General features: G+C 37.6%; 3 protein-coding genes across 12 annotated transcripts in view; all 3 read right to left on the bottom strand.

The window, feature by feature from the left end:
* The window catches only part of LOC126724199 (putative disease resistance protein RGA4), a 142,698-nt gene that overhangs the window by 27,641 nt on the left and 93,060 nt on the right, over positions 1-21,997 (bottom strand). The window lies entirely within an intron of this gene.
* On the bottom strand, positions 7,453-8,396 carry LOC126724209 (putative disease resistance protein RGA4). Its single transcript, XM_050428641.1, has one exon. The coding sequence runs from the start codon at positions 8,322-8,324 to the stop codon at positions 7,548-7,550; it is 777 nt and encodes a 258-aa protein (XP_050284598.1). The 5' UTR covers positions 8,325-8,396; the 3' UTR covers positions 7,453-7,547.
* LOC126722467 (putative disease resistance protein RGA4) lies at positions 19,459-20,424 on the bottom strand. Its single transcript, XM_050425626.1, has one exon. The coding sequence runs from the start codon at positions 20,422-20,424 to the stop codon at positions 19,459-19,461; it is 966 nt and encodes a 321-aa protein (XP_050281583.1).

Raw genomic sequence — 21,997 nt, 5'->3', positions numbered from 1 at the left:
TCTATTTTGTTTTCAAATATTAAAAAAAAAAAAAAAAAAACCCAACTAATGTAATGTCCTACTAGTCCCTTCAATGAGAAATGTGGCTTCTTCGTATTAATTTGTGCTTACTGATACTATTAGTTTTCTATTTCTCAGTCGTTTCTACAACATTTGGGGAGCAAAACCCACAAACCAACTTTACTCTGTACTTCGGGTAAATGCTCTTTTTCTGTAATTCTTTTAATCTATAATGGTCTGGTCTCTGTGGAGGGAAGGAAGGAAAAAAGCAAAGGTTTTCACTTTTCATTCACAACTATGTATTTTTTTTGTCAACAGGTCCGTCTAATTAAAGCAGATATTGTATTTATTTTTTCATTTGATTCAGCTGCATCATTCAGCTGTATTTATAGGCAATTTTGCATTTGCTTTCTTTCAAGTATGGAAACGGGGGCATGGAAGTTAGGTTAGGGTATCTGTTAATCTCTAAATGAGAAAGAGAAGGAGGAAATGATGGAAGTAAGAGATGGTGTGGCTCATTATCATCATCTGAATTCCTCCACCATCCCTTCAGTTTTGGGCATCCCTCTATTCTAAGAGAAGATAAGGATGGGAAGAATGGTGTTTTTGAAGAAGAAGAAGAAGAAGAAGAAGAGGAAGCACCCAACACATTCCTAACACTGTCTTCATCTATCCATATGTATTCAAGTGCTTCCATACATTGAAGAGTGACAGACTTGAGAAAAGGGAGTTGATTTAACGGTGGGAGGTGTTGCAATCTCCTATTATCATATAATTCAAAATGAACAAGATTAGTGAGAGAAGAGACCCAAATTGGAATTATCACACCCATATAAAACCACAATTTCAACACTTTAAGATTTGGACAGTGACATTTCATCGTAACATTCGGTTTCTCCATCCCACTTGGAGGCATCCCACTGTAATAGAAGTTGTTGAAGATGTTGTTTATCCTTTAAATTTGCATCTTTACATTCCCGCACCTCATCTTTCCCATATCCTAGATTTTCAATTCTTAAATTTCCTCCCAGGTTGCGGAGTTCATTCAATTGACTTGGCCCACTGGATTCGGCCTTTTTTTTTCTTATACAAACCACAATAGCCTTTTTCCACTTGGCCCCTGGAACCTTCCATTCTCACAACAACCCCTGGTAGTGTTGTCTCAAGATAAGTATGCATGGTGTCCGATTTTAAAGGGCATATTAGTCATTTGGTCGCTGCAACCTGTAATATCAACAAACCTGAGATTGACCAACTTTTTAATGCCCCTGGGTAATTCTCTAAGCGAACCACAATCTTGTAGTATTAGCGTTTGCAAATTCAGCATCTTAGTAATAGAATTAGGAAGAATTTTAATATTATAATTTTTAGAAAGATCAAGGTATCTTAAATGTTTTAATTTTCCAATTGAACGTGGCACTACAAGTAATCCTAGATTACTCAAATCTAACGCGCATAAATACTTAAAATATGAAATGAGTGCATCATAAATTAAGTTACCTAAGTTTCCACCTACACTAGATGCTAAAACTGTGTGTATCTTCCTTCCATCAGGCATGGGAATTGAAAATTGCATTGATGAATTCACAAGATTAAATAATACATGACAAACTTTTTCAATAACATTTTCCCCACTTGAATTTAATATGGCTCTTTCAGATTTAGACACAAGACTTGCAAGATCGTGCATGAGATCATGCATCTTACACGATTCTATATTGCCCAATTTATCATTTTTTACATCGTGGAAAAATGACCTCCAAAGTAATTCCATAAAATATTTTCTACCAACATCCTCAAAACGCCGCCTTGGACCTACTAACACAATAAATCCTTGTGCTGTCCAAAGATTAATAAGTGTATATACACTAGTCTTATGATCTTCTGAAAATAATTGACAATAAGCAAAACATTGTTTCAAGTGTGATGGAAGATGAGCATAACTCAACCTAAGAGTTGATGAGATCTTATTTCTTGTTGACCTATTTTTAAGAGTTCATTATCTAAAAAGGATTACCACTCAATCTCAGAAGTATTAAGGTACAATAGGCTTCCTATTGTTCTTATAGCGAGAGGCAATCCATCACACTTTTCAACAATCTTCCTTCCAATTGCTACTAAGGCTTTATTTTTTTGTTCTTGACCTTGTTCAAATGCCACTTTTACAAATGTTAAGAATATAAAGTATGAGAAAGACTGAATAGTCTGTATATTGATGTGTATGTAACAATGTACAATAGAGAGCCTTATATAGGCTAGATATGTGTGCAGTACAAGTAAAAGAAGTAAAGTACAAGTACAGTATACTGGGCTAAGCCCAATGGGCTAAACTAGTACAAGCTATACACTAACATCCCCCCTCAAACTCGAGGTGGCAAGGAGGAAGCCAACTGGAGTTTGGATATAAGATCTCGAAGACGACCAGGCGGGTGAGTCTTGGTAAAGATATCAGCAGGCTGGTCAGCAGAGGAGATGGAGAATAACTTGAGATTTCCTTTCTTGAGATGCTGGCGAGTGATGTGGCAGTCGATCTCAATATGTTTAGTGCGTTCATGGAAGACATCATTATGAGCAATGTAGATAGCACTACGATTGTCACAATAAAGAGGAGTGGCAGTGGGCTGTGGAGCATCCATGTCAGCCAAGAGCCAGCGAAGCCAAACAAGCTCACAAGTGGTGTCGGCAAGGGCACGATACTCAGCCTCAGTACTGGAACGGGAAACCACATCCTGCTTCTTGCTGCGCCGCGAGACCAGAGAAGTACCTAACAGGAAACAGAAACCTGTGATAGAGCATCGATCAGTCGGATCACTTGCCCAGTCAGCATCTGAATAAGCATGAAGCTCGAGAGACGATCGAGAGAAGTAATGCAGACCATGATAAAGTGTGCCTTTGACATAGCGGAGAATCCGAAGAACAGCAGCATAGTGGACAGAACGAGGTGCATCCATGAACTTACTAATCATACCCATGGCATGTGAAATATCCGGACGAGGAACAGTGAGATAGATCAAACTGCCAACCAACTGACGATAACGAGTAGTATCGGATATAGGTTCACTGTCCAAGGGTGTGAGCTTTGCATTGTATTCCAAAGGAGTGGAAACAGTCTTATTATCGGTGACACCGGCTTTGGAGAGAAGATCAAAAGCATATTTAGCCTGGGAAAGATAGTATCCATCAGAGGATGAGGTAACCTCTAGCCCAAGAAAATAGCTGAGAGTGCCCAGATCTTTCATCTCAAAATGCTGACTAAGGAAGTGCTGAAGAGAGCGGATACCTGCAGAATCATCTCCAGTAATAATCATATCATCAACATAAAGAAGAATAAGAGTGATACCAGCAGCGGATCTTCGAACAAAGATAGCAGTGTCATGAGGACTCGAAGTGAAACCCTGCTGAGCAACAACTGAGCTAAACTTTTCAAACCAAGCTCGAGGAGCCTGCTTGAGGCCATAAAGAGCACGACGAAGCTGGCAAACTTGATTACCTGAGTGTGGATAGCCAGGGGGTGGTTGCATGTACACTTCTTCGTGGAGGTCTCCATTGAGGAAAGCATTCTTCACATCCATTTGATAAAGAGGCCAACGGCGAACAGCAGCCATAGCAATAAGACATCTAACAGATGCAAGACGAGCAACAGGAGCAAATGTTTCCTCATAGTCAATACCATACTCCTGAGTAAAGCTCTTGGCAACTAGGCGAGTCTTGTATCTTTCAACAGATCCATCAGCCTTGGTCTTGATCTTGTAAACCCACCTACAACCTACTACAGACTGACCAGGAGGCAAATCAACCATATCCCAAGTGTGATTCTTATGAAGGGCATCTAGTTCTTCATTCATAGCTTGCTGCCAAAGAGGGTCAGTATGAGCCTCACGATAGGTGTAAGGTTCATAGAGAGTGGCAAGAGTAAAAGAGCAATGATAATCAGTGAGATAAGGGGGAGGAATGCTTACTCGAGTGGAACGACGAAGTTCAGGACCAATAGGAGACTCAGGAGAGGGTGGTGCCACAGGATCCAAGACAGGCGGGTCATATGCTGGAGACAGAACCGGAGATGAGTCGTTTGGAGAGGCAGTCGATGTTGAAGAATCCTTCACAAGTTCAGGATAGAGAGGGAGGAAAAGATTAGTAAAAATGGGAGACTCTGAGGAAGAAGATGCAAGAAATTGTTGAAGACTCGTGAAAGGACGATGTTCCCAAAACTCAACATGACGGGAGACACGAAGGCGATGAGAAATGGGATCATAGTAGCGAAACCCTTTTTGGGACACACCATAACCAAGGAAACAACAGAGACGAGTACAAGGTTAGAGTTTTGTTCGTTCATGAGGAGGAAGAGAGACAAAGCAAGCACAACCAAAAACCCGAAGAGAGGAGTAGTCAGGAGTTTGACCATAGAGAAGCTCAAATGGTGATTTGTTGTGTGTAGTTGGTGAAGGAATACGATTAATGGTGTGCACAGCAGTGAGTGCTGCCTCACCCCAAAAGCGTTCAGGAAGAGAGGCTGAAATAAGAAGGGTGCGGACAACATCAAGAATGTGACGATGTTTTCGTTATGCACAACCATTTTGCTGTGAGGTGTAAGGACAAGACCGCTGAGGAAGAGTACCATGTCTGTCTAAAAAGGATAGGAAAGATTTATCATTATATTCTTGAGTATTATCTGATCGAAAGACTTTAACGGTGCGATTGAACTGTGTTTCAATCATTTTATGAAATGTTTGGTAAATAGACACAAGTTCAGACCTATGGTGAAGCAGATAAATCCAAGTATACTGAGAAAAATCATCCACAAATATGACAAAATATTTAGATCCCCCCTCAGTGGGAACAGGTGCAAGACCCCAAATATTAGAATGTATAAGATCAAAAGGGGCAGAAGAAAATGAGTCACTTTTATTAAAGGTCAATTTTGTTTGTTTGCCAAAATGACAGGAAGTACAATCAAAATTTTGAAACTGAACTGAACCTAAATGACCTTGAGAAGCTAACAAATGAAGACGAGATAAGGATGGATGACCAAGACGAGCATGCCATAGATCAGGTGAGGAGGTGGCAGTGGTAGCAGCTGTAAAAACAACTTGTGAAGGAATCCTCAAGTCATGAACCTCAAACATGCGACCAACCTTACGGCCTGTCCCAAGTACTTGACCCGTCCGGGGAACCTGCACATCCATACCATGATTAGTAAATAGAAGATCTACACCTAATTCGCAAAATTGACCAACAGAAAGCAAATTTATGGATAACTTTGGAATATGAAAAGTGTCACTAAGGGACAAACAAGAAGAAGAGATTGTTCCTTTATGACTAACAGGCATAGGAGTTCCATCAGCAGTGTAAATGGTGATTGGATGTTTTAAGGGTGCCTTATTAGAAAATTGGGATTCATCAGGAGTCATATGGTTACAACATGCAGTATCAAAAAACCAAGGTTGTTTACCTGAGGTGACAGAAAGGGCAGTGGAAGTGCGGGATAAAACCTGTTGAACAACTGCCTCAATATCAGCTGTAGTAAGTGAGGAAGTCAAAGATGGACCTGTAGGAACCGATGGATCTGAAGGACACACAGCAGCTGCCTGAGGAAGAGAAGCTTTATTCTGCTTTTGCACAAATTTCTGTAGCTTACGACAAACAGAAATGTCATGGCCTTTGGCATGGCAAAACTTGCAGTGAGCACCTTTGGAAGACTGAGAGGTGGGTCGCCCAGAGTTTATTCGCGGAGGAGCAGTGAATGCAGCAATGGGAGGCTGTGGTGAGGGTGTAGCCAATACATGATCATATGATGTCATGTGATAAGTAGGCCGACGATTCTCCTCAGAAATGAGCTCCTTGACTGTAGCATCAAGAGAAGGAGTAGGAGACCGACTAAACAGAGAAGCTCTAGTAGGCTCAAAATCCTCACGTAAACCCATCATGAAGTGCATAAATCTACGGCAATCTCGATATTTGACAAAGAACTCAATATCCTTAGAACACACCAGTGGAGGATCTGCAGCAGAGAGTTGTTCCCACATAGTAGAAGTCTAAGAATAAAAATCAGAAATAGACAGACCTGTCTCTTGGCGCATTTGATAAAGTTTTGATTCAATGTGAAACTCCAAGCTTGAATCATTAGTGCAGTTATAGCGATCGGCCAAAAATTTTCAAGCAGCCTCAGCAGTTTCAAGACAAGGAAGAAGATTATGAATGGAGGGAATAGAGGTATTGATAAACCAAGACAAGATCTTACTCTGAATACTCTCCCATTCCTCTAGACGTTCTTCATAATCATCTGTTGTAGCAGCAGTCTTGGAAGACTCTTCAGCATTTGTGGCTTTGGACTTAGGGTTTGGTACTAGCTTAGGAATTGAACCAGTCACATATCGCCACAGTTTACGACCCTTGAGAAAGACAGTCATATTCTGAGACCATGCATGATAGCTAGTAGGACCATCCAACATGATGGTGATAGGACGTATGATATCTCGTTCACTTTGTTGAGCCATAATGAAGAAAATGAGAAAAAAGTGAGATTTAGAGACCTCAAATGCAGAAATGGAGCCCAAAATCAGAATCTACGCGAAAAACTGAGCAAGACAGGTCCTGTTGAAAAATTTTGACTTGGTCAACGGTCAAAGTCAACGGTCAACGGTTTGGTCAACGGATGACGTGTGCTGACGTGGCGGTGTGACGTCACACTAGGGCTGACGTGGCAGTCCGTGAAACAAGGCTGGCGCGTGGGGCGCGTGCAAGCGTGTGGGGGCGCGTGGGGGCCTGCTAGACTGGCGCGTGTGGCGCGTGAGTGAGAGGGATGGCGTGTGGCGGCACGTGGAGCGCATGCTCGTGAGGTAGAAAATTCAGGAGGCGCGTGGGGGCGCGTGTGATGTGTTTTCTGGCCGTTCTTGGTTGGTTTTTGCTCGGGATTGTCTGTTCTATCACTCAATGCCTTTGCTTTTACAGTTGGATGAGCAGAACGATGAGATCCGAGAGTTGCTGGGACTGTGGGCGTGACGGCGGTGACTCGCTTCTGGCAGTGGTTATTGGATGAAGGCGAGGGCAGCGGAAGGACGCCGAAGATGTCCACAGGAACCAGAAAGTCAGAGGAATGGCTCTGATACCATGTTAAGAATATTAAGTATGAGAAAGACTGAATAATCTGTATATTGATGTGTATGTAACAATGTACAATAGAGAGTCTTATATAGGCTAGATATGTGTGCAGTACAAGTAAAAGAAGTAAAGTACAAGTACAGTATACTGGGCTAAGCCCAATGGGCTAAACTAGTACAAGCTATACACTAACAACAAACAAACTCCAAGCCTTTTCTTCAGGTAGGCCTCTTAGAGCATGCCATGAAGTTGCACCTATTATCCTCGCCACACTTTCTGAGCGAGTAGTTACCAGTATCCTCCTACTTCCCCTTGTACCAACCATTAACAAATTTCTCAAGAGAAGCCATTCGCTACTGTCCTCATTCCACAAATCGTCCAAGACAATCAAGTATTTTTTTCCATTAAGTTTTTCTCGAAGCTTATTTTGCAAGATCTCAAGGCTTTCTTCATGCTTCCTCAGCTGTTCTAGAATCTCTCTCAAGGCTTTCCTCATGTTTCCTCTCTGGCAACAGTTCTAAAATTTCTTTAACAATTCGTTTTACGTCAAAGATATCAGAGATACAAACCCAAAGTTTTATCTCAAATTTTTTTTGAACATTGTCATCATTATATACTAGTTGAGCTAGTGTTGTCTTGCCCATTCCTCCGATACCAACAATTGGAACGATAGAAATATTCTCTACAACATTGTCCTCAAAAAGACGTTCCATAATCTCTTTCTTATCATTCTCTCTCCCAATAACTTCATCTTCGAGTACAAAAGAGTAAGTTTCTCTACTCCTATTCATGACTTGTGGCTCAACCAAGCTTTGACTAAAGTGAAAATCATCTTTATCTTTCGCAATGGCATTTAGTCTCTCCCTAATTGCTTTTATTTCATGGCCCATCTTAGGACTAAAAGCAAGCAGGTTTGAACTTGAAGAGAAAAGGCGTACCTTTTTTGTCATCACTCTGCGGCGCATAACTTCGGTGGAGAAATCATCCAGCAAGTCATCAGCATCATGGAGGACATCTTTGAGCTTACTGAGCCAGTTTTTGATCCGATGGCTATGAGAACTCTGCTTTTCTGCATCTCGAATCACAGCATGGATTGTGGAGACTGTGTTGCTCAGATATTCAATCTCAGTTTCGACACTAGAGGCCAGTTTGACCTCCTGGACAATGAGAGAGCCCAGTGCATTAATGACTTTCCCTGCAAGATCGAACAAAGCTCCTTCCGCCATAGTTTCTCTTTCTTTCAGGAATAGTAGATGAGTTTTGTGGAATAATGGTAAAAGTGATGAGAGATAGCTGTGGCTGTGCCTAGCTTTTAGAGCAGCCATTGAAGACCAAGTCCACGCGGTTTTCCATACCGACGTACCAAAATATCAAGATTTGACTACAAAAAATAAGGTTTTTGCGGCATAGTTTTTGCAGCAACAAAAAAATTGTCACAATAAATCTTTATAAGAAGAAGCTGGAAACCGGCCCAATCTATTTTTTCAAAATTTAAAGAAGCCCAATAATATAGTAATAATACTATGGAGGAAAGAAATTATTTGATTCCGTAAACATTCATTATATATGCCTACATTTTCTCAACAAAAAAAAAAAAAAAAAAAAAAAATTATATATGCCTATATTTTTTATAGCAAACTTTCTTTTTGGTTGAGATTTTTTATATATTGGAGTATTTTTTTTTATTAAATATATATTAAAAAAAGGGCTGTTTAGAAGCACAACTATATATCTATAAAAAAAATGTGAGTTTTTCAAAGTTTTATTTATCCAAAATAAATAAATTAACTAGCTAATAATTCATAAAATACACTATAAATACTTTATCTAAGTTTTACCCTATAAAAATATACCTATATTCTTTAGATTTGATTGTGTAAGTTTATAATAAATTCAGTAGAAATTAAATTATTACTTTTTATTTATTAGTAATATAAATAGTAAAAAGACCCCAATATTTTAAAAAATAATCAATTTATATGTGTATAATAGATGCAAAAAGAATTTGCAATTAGGTGATCACATAACATGCTGCTTGAGGCTAGATCCATTTACAACTTAACTTTGAAACTGACATCAAAACTGAGAAACTTCAACTATGATTTCAAGAAGATTTCTTCACATTTGTTTAACCCACCAAAAACAGGGGAAATAAGAAAGAAAGAAAGAAATTTTCTCCATCAGCTGAGACATGTATTATATTTGATATCACAGTTCACTTAACCGTGGGTTTCACTGATGATTAATATAGATACAATGGGAGCTCTGCTTTATTATATACTCAAAATAGAGCATCTTACAGTTGACAACAGAGGCAAAAATGAAATCTAACCAACGGTCTAAAATAAAAAAACAATAACAAAACTTTACTGTCCCGACTAAGCAATAACAGTTCAATTTTGGGTTAGTTGTAGTGTTTTAAGGGCTTAGAGGGAAAGCATAATATAAATTGGGGGATAGGGTTTGGATACTTTGGAATTAGAACCGCGCCAAACTGGCTTTGATTCAAAATAGATCCTGGGCTTAAAAAAGCAGAAGGTGTGGATTTCGTTATTTCTCATTTTCTTCATCTTGCTTTGCATTTCCTGGTTCATTTGTGTTTTAGGTCTAGTCACAAGCTTTAGCATGATTCAATTTTGTGTATAATTTTTTTTTGGTTGTAAGTTTTATTTTTTATTTTTTATATTAAAATTGATGCAGTGGAATTGAATGACATTGAAATAGTTTTTGTAGGGTCACGTTTTTCAAGCCAGGCCCAAGGTGCTTGGGACCTTAGACTAGTGAGCCCGGTACAATGAATTTGTAGAGAGTGGGCCAAAGAGCTAGGCTTTACTATATGGACAATGGCAATCACGGTGTTCTTCATGGATCGAGTTTACCAAAGGGGATTGCTCGTCGGCACGATCCGGGGAGCTTTTTTTGGTGCCTCTGGTGTGATGGGGGGGTCTCAGCCTCGCCTTTCTGTCTCCTTCCCCTATCTTTTTATAATAGTTTTCCTTCCTTTGAATGGGGTTCCTTGTGTAGGTACTTGTCTCATCAGCCCTCCCCTCCAGTTGTTGGGAGTGGTTGTAAAGGCAGAAAAGCATGGTTATGTGTCAGGCACAAGGCACTGAATGCAGTCATGGCAACTTTTCCCTCTGACATTTCCATTTTCTCCGCTGTCCCTTTCTGCTTTATTACTTTTCCTGTTCCGTGGAACGATTTGGAGTGTCACTACTAATGGCAGGTTGTCTCCTTTATCCTCGACTACATCCATGCCGAGGAGGATTCTCCACATCGTCAAGGAGGGGTTTTCCTTGGGCTGAGCCCTTGGCCCAACGTAGACATTGACATGGGCCTACTAGTCTTTTACCCCCCCACAGTTTTCATTTGGCAATGTGTGGTTTTCAGTATTCTTAGGTTTTTGAGTATTATTTAGATGGGTGGTTATGAATTTTGCTTTTGTAGAACTTGCTTGTATTATAATATTGAGATGTGTTGTGGTAAAATTGTGAACTTGGTAGTTTGTATTATGTTGTGGAGATTTGAATTGGCTTATTATCTTCTGTCTTTGGATAAATTACGTGTTTATTGTTTTTTTTGGGTTGAATAGGCCCTGTTAAGTAAGGGGGTGTTTGGTAGAGTAGTTAGAGAAAGGTTGTTTGTAGTTTTTTGAAATACGTGTGAGTGAAAAAGTATGTGGAAATATGTGTAATATTGTTTAAAATGTAAAAATGTGAGTTTGAGATGCAAGACCAAACAGGTCCTAAATGATTGGGTGGTTGAGGGTGAGACAATTGTGTTGGTAACCCATCAAATGCAGGTAATGTAACAAAGCCTTGATCACTTTATCTATATGCTTGTATGATGTTTGAGAAATAGAGTTATTTGAGGTTAAAAGATGTGATAATTAGCAACGTTCAATGTGTGATCTGCATTTATTTACATGGGTTTCATATATCCACATGTATAGAGATCTTCTACTCTTAATTGTAAGTTTTGGTTTTGGGAAAGAACCAATTTAAGCAGTCCAAGAATGCAATTGTTTTATTCAAAAGAATGATAGATGTTGTGCTGTTGTTGGAGGTGTGATGGATGCTTTGATTGATTTGGTGTGTCATTACCAAGCACAAATATACATCATAGATTCAAATTAGTTTCGTTATAGTTATCATTGAGGAAACATCAAAGATTCAAATAAGTTTTCTTTTCAAAGTTTCCATCTCCTTAAGTAAAAATAAATAAATATAAAAAAGAGCCTCCAAACATAAATCTATATCTATATATTACTAAAAACTGAAGCGTAGCAATTAATGTTGTCACGCTCACGTTGAGCTACATCAGCAGTCATGTCATCATTTTCTGTTTCCAATTTTTCTTGTATATTTTTTTAAAACATTTTCTCATTTTAGTTGACTTAAAAACTCCATTATTTAAAAATTAAAATATCTTTTAGCCATTATTTTCCAAAACTCTTTCTCCCTTTTACCTCTTCATCTCCCCACTACTTTCTACCTTAATATCATTCTTTCTTTACCTTTTTATTTTCCTTTATTTTGATTCTTCTTATTCTCAACATCTTACTATAAATTTGACATTTTCTTTTTCATGCTATGCATAGTTTTCTCACACAAAAAAGGTTACTTCTCTCTCTCTCAATTTGTTTTTCATTTTTTGTTTGATTTTTTTATTTTTATTGCATCAATTCTTTAGGTTGATGAATTTTTGTGCTAATTAGAATTCCCCTAGTCAGGTTAGGGCATCCTTCAATATCTAATTCAGAAAGACAAGGAGGAAATGATGGAAGTAAGAGATGGTGTGGCTCACTATCATCATCATCATCATCATCTGAATTCCTCCACCATCCCTTCAGATTTGGGCAATCCAAAATATGTAGGAAAGATAAGGATGGGAAGAATGGTGTTTTTGAAGAAGAAGAAAAAGAGGAACTACCCAACACATTACTAACACTGTCTTCATCTAATATGTATTCAAGTGCATCCATTCCCCAAAGAGAGACAGACTTGAGAAAAGAGAGTTGATTTAACGATGGGAGGTGCTGCAATCTCCTATTTTGATTTAATTCAAACTTAACAAGATTAGTGAGAGGAGAGACCCAACTTGGAATTCTCACACCCATATAATTCCACAATTCCAACGCTTTAAGATTTGGATGTGGCTTTAGCCCTTCCAACATTTCATCATAACCTTTGCTTTCTCCATTCCACAAATCCCACCATAATATACGTTCTTGAAGATGTTGTTTATCCTTTAAATTTGTATCATTACATTCCCGAACCTCATCTTTTCCATGTCCCAGCTTTTCAATTCTTAATTTTTCTCCCAAGTTGCGTAGTCCCTCCAAGTCACTTAGCCCACCATTGGACTTGGCCTTTTTTTCTTATCCGAACCACAACTGCTAGCCCCAGAACTTTCTTTTCTCACAACAACGAATGGCAGTATTGTCTCAAGATAAGTATGGTGTCCAATTTCAAGCAGCATATATGTCAATTCCTTGTAAGCTATAATTTCTGTGATTGTGTGCATATTAATTAATTGTCTGCAATTTGTAATATCTAAAAACCGGAGATTGACCAACTTTTTAATGCCCTTGGGTAATTCTCTAAGCAAATCACAATTTCGTAGTATTAGTGTCTGCAATTTCAGCATCTTAGGCCGTGTTTGGTTCCTGTAAAATATTTTCCGGAAAAGGAAAATGTATTTAGGCTGTTTGGCTATCTCAAAATTCGTTTTACGGAAAATCAATTTCGGTGTTTGGTTCGTTCAAACATTTTATGGAAAATGCCTTCTGTTTTACGGAAAATCAATTCCCATGTTTGGTTCGGTCAAACATTTTACAAAAAATGGAATTCGTTTTTACGAAAAATCAATTCTCATGTTTGGTTTGTGGATCATTTTACAGAAAATATGAAATGTCTTACAAATTCAAGCACCTGCATTACCTAGACAAACCTGTAACAGTACAAAACTAATCATCCACTTCAGCATAAAAAATAATCATCAAATTCAAGCACCTGCATTGCCTAGACATATCTGTAACAGTACAAAAATAATCATCCGCTTCAACATCAAAAATAATCGTTTGAATATACCCATAATATTTATATAAAAACAGCCACATCAATTGTTCACCATTGGCATTACACCTCCATGGTGTACAAAAATGATACCTATTTGTGGTATCTGAACAGTACAAATATATAATTTGGGCAATTGTATCATCCCAATAATACAAAAGACTACATATATAATACAATGATAGGTCAATACTAGTACTACAACAAAAGTTAATTCCTAAAGCTACCGTCACAGTCAACATGAAACAAACAAGTCAAAGTTGTGAGAATAAAAAACCATCCAACCACAGCTTTCTCAGCCTAGCATTCTTAGCTAGAAATCCTCGTGCTGCCTTCTCATTTTCACAAAGATGGTCAAATGCAGTTGCGAGCATGTCTTCGCTATACCCATCTGCCATCATAGCCATGACCTCATTGTAAAGAGCTATGTAATCCACAGGGCCCCGATTGATTTCTTTCAGAGCCATAGCTACTTCCTTCAGCTGATCAGACAAATCAGTCAGCACACTATCATCAGTATTAGAAGGTGCACGCCCTCTTTTGCGGGACTTGGAAATTCCCGACCCAGTGGTGGATGACTCGACTGCATTCTTCCCTTTCTCGACCACACCTTCCTCCACATTGTCTGCAATAAACTCAGCACTGTCCCCATTGTCCAGCTCATTCTCAATATCCACATAGGACTTAGAAAAGCCACCCGTGGCTGAGTCCTTCCCCACAACAATAGCTAATTCATCATACATCTCAATTTTTTTGTTTAGTTACTCCGCATGCTTTCTATGCACCTGTAAGGGAGAAAGGAACGTATAATAACAATGCAATAATCACTTCACTCATAAATTCAATATAGATGCCATTAAATGTTTTAGGTCAATGATAAACAAAAAAATCTGTTAGGGAATAGGAGACATAACTTATGATTTTGAAGATAAGTACAACAGAAAATACAATGTACAAATGCTAAGCCCAAATTTTACAATAGATCCACACATGAAAGTTATATTTGAAAAACCTTATAAAAGCAATGGAATCCTAAAAAGAATGACACTATAAATTTCATATAAAAGGCAAAAACATATATTATCATTTATATTAAGAAAATATAGTTGGAACCCATACCATGACTTCTTCTTGGTATGTCTTCGTGTCGCATGTTATCATTTTTAGGTTATCATCCCAGCCAAAGCCACTCTTCTTTCTAAGAGTCTGAATAGTGGACCACATGGTCCTTAGAGTGCGCATCCGATTGTCAACATAGGAGAGGTGGCATTCAACCCCAAATTGGGCAGTTATCTCCTTCGCTACAAGAACAAAGGAGCCTGCCTTGAAAGTGCTAGATGGCTTATTGCCCTTTGCAGCCTCCTACACAAGTATCCTAAGCATTATTTCATACATGGGCGGCAGCCACTTGAACTGCTTGCTGCTGCTCACTTTCTCTTTGCCCTTTGACATTACTACATATGAAAATTGTATAGTGAGAGTAGCATTTAGTAATTACGCTCAGAATATGAACAACAAATCAAACACACATACAACGACGCTTATAAATGTGCACAATAGAATGAAACATGCTAACACTGGAAATGACAATGTAATATCATCAAATAACAATGTAATGCTGAAAATACTTTTTCATTACACCACCAGAAGTCTATAGTAAATACATTGTCTTTACCAAAAAAAGAAAAAACACATATTACAATCATAGAAATCTAAATAAAGTACTACTCTCCACTCCTGGTATAATCAGACCACATAGCTTGTCATATCTCATCTCTCTTAGCATTCCACGATCTACTGTCTTCAACGGACTCCCGACGTGATTGTGTTTCTTGTTGAGGGTCACTAGACTCTACTTGGTTCATTGCATCTTCCATAATATGGCCATTTGGTTCAACCCCCATAATGTGATTATGAACCACACAACATGCTAACACTACTTTCACTTGGGTTTCAAAAGACCAAAATGGTTCTGTATCCAACACTCGAAAACGTTTCTTCAACACTCCAAACCCTCACTCAATGATAGTTCTCAATGAAGACTGTCGGAGGTTGAACAATTCTTGCTCATTCTCAGGAGGACGATCACTAAACTCTTTCAAGTGATATCGCACACTTCGATAAGGTGACAATATTCCATTTTTATTACCATACCCAGCATCACCAAGATAATATTTACCTACATATATTCAAAAATAAAACCAAACCACTACTATGCTTAGGAAAATGCACAATATTTATTAAATTAATAAACCAAAAAGGTGAAGTAATCGTATAATACCGTCGGGAATTGAAAATCCCCCTGGCCTAGCAAATGCATCATTTAACACACGTGAATCATGTGCACTGCCTTCCCATCCAACCAATACATAAGTGAACTTTAAGTCAAAATTAATGGCAACTAACACATTTTGCGTGGTTTCATTTTTGTGACCACGAAATCTTCCTTGTATTTCAGGTGGCACAGATGCACGAACATGTGTACCATCTATTACTCCAACACAATCCTAATTTTCGACAGACATATTGGTTTAAAATTACACAAATCTTCACAATTTACAAAAATACACAAGTCACAATATTTACCTTAAAATATGGGTAGAACCTTCTGCTATTCCTTATCTCTGGGGGTGTATTTTCGCTACGTAGTCTTATTAGAGCTCTATATAATTTCAGGACCCCCCTAAGAACGACCTTGAAGTATCTATAAACAGTCTCAGTTGATCTATAGATCCGACTATCCATTACACAAAACCTCACATTATGACCAATAATGTGTAAGAAAATGAACACTTGCTCCGTAATAGACATGTGAATAGTCGGGCGTACGTGCTCCTCCTTAGTGAGAATGTGACATAAGTGGTGGAAAGCTATAGGCTTCATCCTAAGTTGATTCACACTATGTATCTCAGTTCCATGCAGAATACTATTTATGTATTCCTCTCTTTCGGCTGCATGATTAACATAAGGCGCCCTAGGTAGTCGTCTATGTCTACGCCGCAATTTCCTTAACAATGCAACCCCTACAAGGAGGACAGATGCAACTGAGGCAAGAATTGCAGCTTTGGTTTTTTTCTTCATCTAATAAAATCACAAATACTGTGGTCTAAGAGGTATGTAAACAAGCATGCTATTGATTACACAGTAAATAAAAACAGCCACAAACAAAAACATCCAAACCACATTGATAACAAGTACCAAATAACATTGCACTCTATTTACAATCAATATTTACACCATCACATTGATAACTGCACATTGATACCATCACAATACCATCACATTGCATTCTATTTACAATCAATATTTACACCATCACAGTACCAACATAAACCACATTGATAACTGCACATAATACCATCACAATTAATATTTACACCAACAAATCACATTGCATTCTATTTCTATATAAGAGCATCCACATCAGTTCGTGTAAATTTATCATCTATTTTACACGGAAAAAGCTACTTTTTCTATTTTACACTATCACATTTTTAAAACACCTACATCAGTTCATCTATTTTACAAATCTACTCTAATTAAATAATATTATTTATTATTTTTTTATTATTAGTTATTAAAACAGTTTTTCTCTCTTTCCCTACCCGTTTCTCTCATTTCTCATCCATTCTTTCTTTCAGCAAAGTCACCTCTCTTTCAGTTCAGTCACCCTTCTCTCTTTCCCTCACTCACTCCCAGCTCGCCGACCCAGCTGATCCAGCTCACTCCCAGCTCGCCGATCCAGCTCACCACCGCCGCTGCCTCAGCCACCAGTCGAATCGGCCCCTTTCGCTTTCGCCCTCCCTCTCTCCTCCACAACTGACCCTTAGCCTCCCACCTCCAACCGACGACAGCAGTGGAAGATCCGGCGGCAGCAATGGAAGATCCGACGGCAGCAGTGGTAGCAGATCGGACGGCAGTTCCGGCTCCGTTGGTCTGGGTTTTCCGGTGGGTGTGTACTGTTTTTGGGTTTGGTTTCCCGGTGATTTTTAATTGATTTTGAGTTGGTTTGATTTTTGGGTTTTTGTTGATTTTGGGTTGGGTTGATTTTTGGGTTTCTGTTGATTTTGGGTTGGGTTGATTTTTGAGTTTCTGTTGATTTTGGGATATTTTTCTGTGCTAGGTTGTGGTGTTTGGTGGTGGCCCTGGGATTGGGGGTTGGGTTTGTTGTAGTTTGGTGGTGGCGCTAGTGGTGGCGCTTGGATGTTCTTCTTCCTTGCCGTGCTAGTTTGTTGCGGTTTGATAGAGGGGAGAGAAACAAATAATAAAAAATTATTTACACATTGAACAGTAACCGTGTATATATGCACGGTTACTGTTCCTTTACACATGAAGGTGTATATTTTACACAACTTTACACCCACTGATGTGGGTGTTTTTTTGCCTAAAATGTGTAAAACTTGCATCTTTTTCTATTATAGAAGACTTTACATGAGCTGATGGGAATGCTCTAACTGTACCGTCAACACAATAAATAAACACAGCCACGAACAAAAAACATCCAAACCAAATAAGCGGTTTAAAATATGTCAACCTGATATTAATTAGCATAACCCAAAACCAAATAAACAATAATATAAATAAATATTACACAATTTAAATAATACACAGATAACAATTGGCAAGACCCAATATGCACAATACAGAATCTATCCATCCATGAATAATACACAGTTTAAATAAAAAATGGATAATTAAAAAAATTAAAAAAAAATATAAATAATTATATAAATAAATAAATATATAAATATTTATATAAATAAAAATATAAATATTTATATACATAAATAAATAAATAAATAAATATATATATATATATATATTTATAGATCGGATCCGAGAGGTGGGTCGGAGGATGGGTTGTTTATGCGAAGGTGTGTGGATTTTGGCATGTCTGAGTTTGAAGGGATGTGGATCGGACTTGTGTGGATAGGAGGTGAGGTGAGGTGAGTGGTGTGTAGATCGGAGGTGAGGTGAGGTGTGTGGATCGGAGGTGGAAAACGGCCAAACCCATAAACAAACGCCATCAAACTGAGCCATAATCAACCAGAGAAGGAAAACTCACCGTGGGTTTGCGTTTGGCGCTAAACAAAGAGTGGACGGAGCTCGGTGATCGGACTACCGTGAGGGAGAGAATCGAGTGGCTGAGCTCGGCGTGTGTGGATCAGTGAGATGATCGGACTACCATGTCTCTCTTCTTCTTTCTCTCGCTCTCTCTCTTTTGCGCGTCTGACCTAGAAATGGTTTGAAGTGAAAATAAAAATGTAAAACTATTTCCGGGTCAAAGGCTCATTTTACACGGTCAACTGAATTGGTTTTACGGAAAATTTTATTTTTCATGCGCAACCAAACACGCACTGAGATGTAAAACCATTTCCTGAAACCCTTTTCACCCAAAACAAACGCACCCTTAGTAATGGAATTAGGGAGATTTTTAATTTCATAATTTCTAGAGAGACCAAGGTATCTTAAATGCTTCAATTTTCCAATTGAACGTGGCACTACATGTAGTCCTAGATAACTCAAATCCAATGTACGTAAATACTTAAAATTTGAAATGAGTGCATCACAAGTTAAGTTACCTAAGTTCCCCCCTACACTAGATACTAGAACTGTGTGTATCTTCTTTCCATTACGCATGGGTATTGAAAATTGCAATGATAAATCCACAAGATTAAATGCTACATGATGTAATTTTTCAATATCATTTTCCCTACTTGAATTTAATATGGCACTTTCCGATCTAGACACAAGACCTGCAAGATCATGCATGAGATCATGCATCTTGCACAATTCTATATTGCCTAATTCATCATTTTCTACATCTTGGAAAAATGACCTCTAAAGTAATTCTATAAAATATTTTCTACCAACATCCTCAAAATGCTACTTTGGACCTACTAACACAATAAATCCTTGTGCTACCCAAAGATTAATAAGTGTATATACATTAATACTACGATCTTTTGGAAACAATCAACAATAACAAAACATTGCTTTAAGTGTGATGAAAGATGATCATAACTCAATTTAAGAGTTAATGAAGTCTTATTTTCTAGTTGACCTATTTTTGAGAGTTCATTATCTAAGAAGGATTGCCACTCTATCTCAGAAGTATTAGGGTACAATATGCTTCCCATTGTTCTTATAGCAAGAGGCAATCCATCACAATTTTCAACAATCTTTTCTCCTATTTCTACTAAAGCCTTATTTTTTAGTTCTTAACCTCTTTCAAATGCCATTTTTACAAACAAACTCCAAGCCTTTTCTATAGGTAGGCCTCTTAGAGCACAACATGAAGTTGCCCTATCATCCTCGCTACCCTTTTTGAGCGTGTGGTCACTATTATTCTACTTCCCGTTGTAGCACCCATTAACAAATTCCTCAAAGGAAGCCATTTATCACATTCCTCATTCCACAAATCGTCCATGACTATCAGACACTTTTTTCCATTTAGTTTTTCTCGAAGCTTATTTTGCATCACCTCAAAGCTTTCTTCACGATTCCACTCTTTCATCTGTTCTAAAACTTCTTTAATAATTTGCTTTATGTCAAGATTATCAGAGATACAAATCCAAAGTTTTAGCTCAAATTTTTTTTTGACATTTTCATCATTGTATACCAGTTGAGCTAGTGTCGTCTTGCCAAATCCTTCGATACCAACAATTGAAATGATAGAAATATTATCTACAACATTGTTATTGAAAAGACGTTCTATAATCTCTTTCTTATCATTCTCTCTCCCAATAACTTCATCTTCCTTTACAAGAGAATTAGCGTCACTATCCCTATTCATGACTTGTGGCTCATTGGAGCCTTCATTAAAATGGAATTCCTCCTTTTCTTTTTTCATGTCATCTAGTCTCTCCCTAATTGCCTTAATTTTATGACCCATCTTAAGACTAAAAGCAAGCTGGTTTGAACTTGAAAAGAAAATGCGTACCTCCTTCGTCATCTTATTTCCAGCCATCACATTACGTTGCAAAGCTTTAGTGGAGAAATCATCAAGCACATCATCAGCATCATGGAGGACATCTTTGAGCTTTTCGAGCCAACCTTTGACCGCAACACTATGATCATCAGCCTTCTTTTCAGCATCAAGAAGTACATCTTTGATTGTGGAAACTGTGCCGTTCAGATTTTCAAGCTCAGCTTTGACTCCACAGGCCAACTTGATCTCTTCACGAATTAAGGGGCTCAGCAGTTCAAGGACTTTCCCGCCAAGCCTGAAGGCAACTCCTTGCGCCATTTTTTCTTTTTTTCTTTCAGGAATAAAATATGGTTTTGTAGGATGATAAAATTAACAAGAAGCAGGTTGTTGCGTTGTGCCCAACTTAGAATAACCACATAAATATTTATAAGCCTTGAGGGTAACCTTGTTAGACACTTTCCTTGTAATCGTCTTCTAATGATGCTTGCACAAAGAATATTAATTCTTCAGGTGAAAGCAAGTAATATTACAAAGCCATGCTTATGTAACACTAACCTTCATGGATGGGGTTAATTTATTCCAATTCCATTAAATTCTCATCCATTTTTTTGTGATCCTTAAAATTATTGGGAAGTATATCACGTAATGAATCAAGTAATGCCTAAGATTAAGTTGAACCATCTAAGGTATTTTTGTTGTTTTCACCATTTTTTAATCATGTTTTTCCTTCTTAATAATAGTGGGCTGTTAGATTTAGCTAATGAAAAGGAATAGTAGAAATTTTTGGAAGGGAAAAACTAATTTATTGTGTAGCCAGGATTGTCGGTTGATAAAAAAATGGTAAAGTAATTACTCCATGTGGATGCAACTACTTAAGGCCTTCTATGTAAATATATATAATACTATTATACTAGGCAGAGCAAGTGGAAATGCGGAATTAATAGATAGTATAAAGCAAAAATTAAATTAACCAACGTATGAAAGTTCACTTTGGCTTTTGCTATATTCAATTTGAAGGCTTCCTAGGATGGACTTTCCTTGTAATTGTCTTCTAATGATGCTTGCGCAAATAATATTACAAAGCCATGCATACTTCTCCTCTACAAAAGGTAACACCAACAACTTTGTCAATTGTTCGAGGTTCTCTTCTTCATAGCTAGGTGGCTTGATCTTATTCCATATTATTCTCCTCCATTTTTGTGTGGTTCTTAAGATCTGAAAGCATACCAACTTGCCAAGTAATACCTCAGATACGTTGCAGTGTTGCAACCTCTTATAGTTATTTTTCTTGCATTCCCCATTTTTTATATTATGTTGTTTATTTTTAATAATAATGAATTATTGGTTTATTACTAATGAAAGGGAAGGATAAATTATGATTGGATAGCAATTCGGAAGGGGCTGTGTAGCCCAGGATTGTTGGTTGATAGAATCATAAAAAAAAAAAATAAATAAATAAAAGTAATTATAAGTTTACATTGTACTAGCAACATAAATCTTACATTGTAAACTAAACAAACGTGTATAATGTTTACACTTTACACATTTGATACAAAATAAATAAATAAATAAATGGTGAGTGGGAGGAGTATATAGTTTTCCATACGGGTTACAAGTAATTTGATACAAACATGATCAAATATTATAAGAGTATAATTTACTTATTAGATTTCAAGAAAAAAAAATAAAGATTACTTTAGGCCTTCTATGTAGATGTATAATCCTAGGCTGGAATTTATTTATTCATTTATTTTTTTCGATAAGTATAGCAAGTGGAATTAACAAGGCCTTCTCTGTAGATGTATAATGTTTTAGTGAATTTAACCAAAATCCCAACTTGTGAGAAACAAAAAAAATAGAGAAAACACATACCAAAGAAAACAATTAAACG

This window comes from Quercus robur, chromosome 4 (assembly GCF_932294415.1).
Source record: "Quercus robur chromosome 4, dhQueRobu3.1, whole genome shotgun sequence".
Lineage (NCBI taxonomy): Eukaryota > Viridiplantae > Streptophyta > Magnoliopsida > Fagales > Fagaceae > Quercus > Quercus robur.
This window is presented reverse-complemented; position numbering and strand designations above follow the sequence as displayed.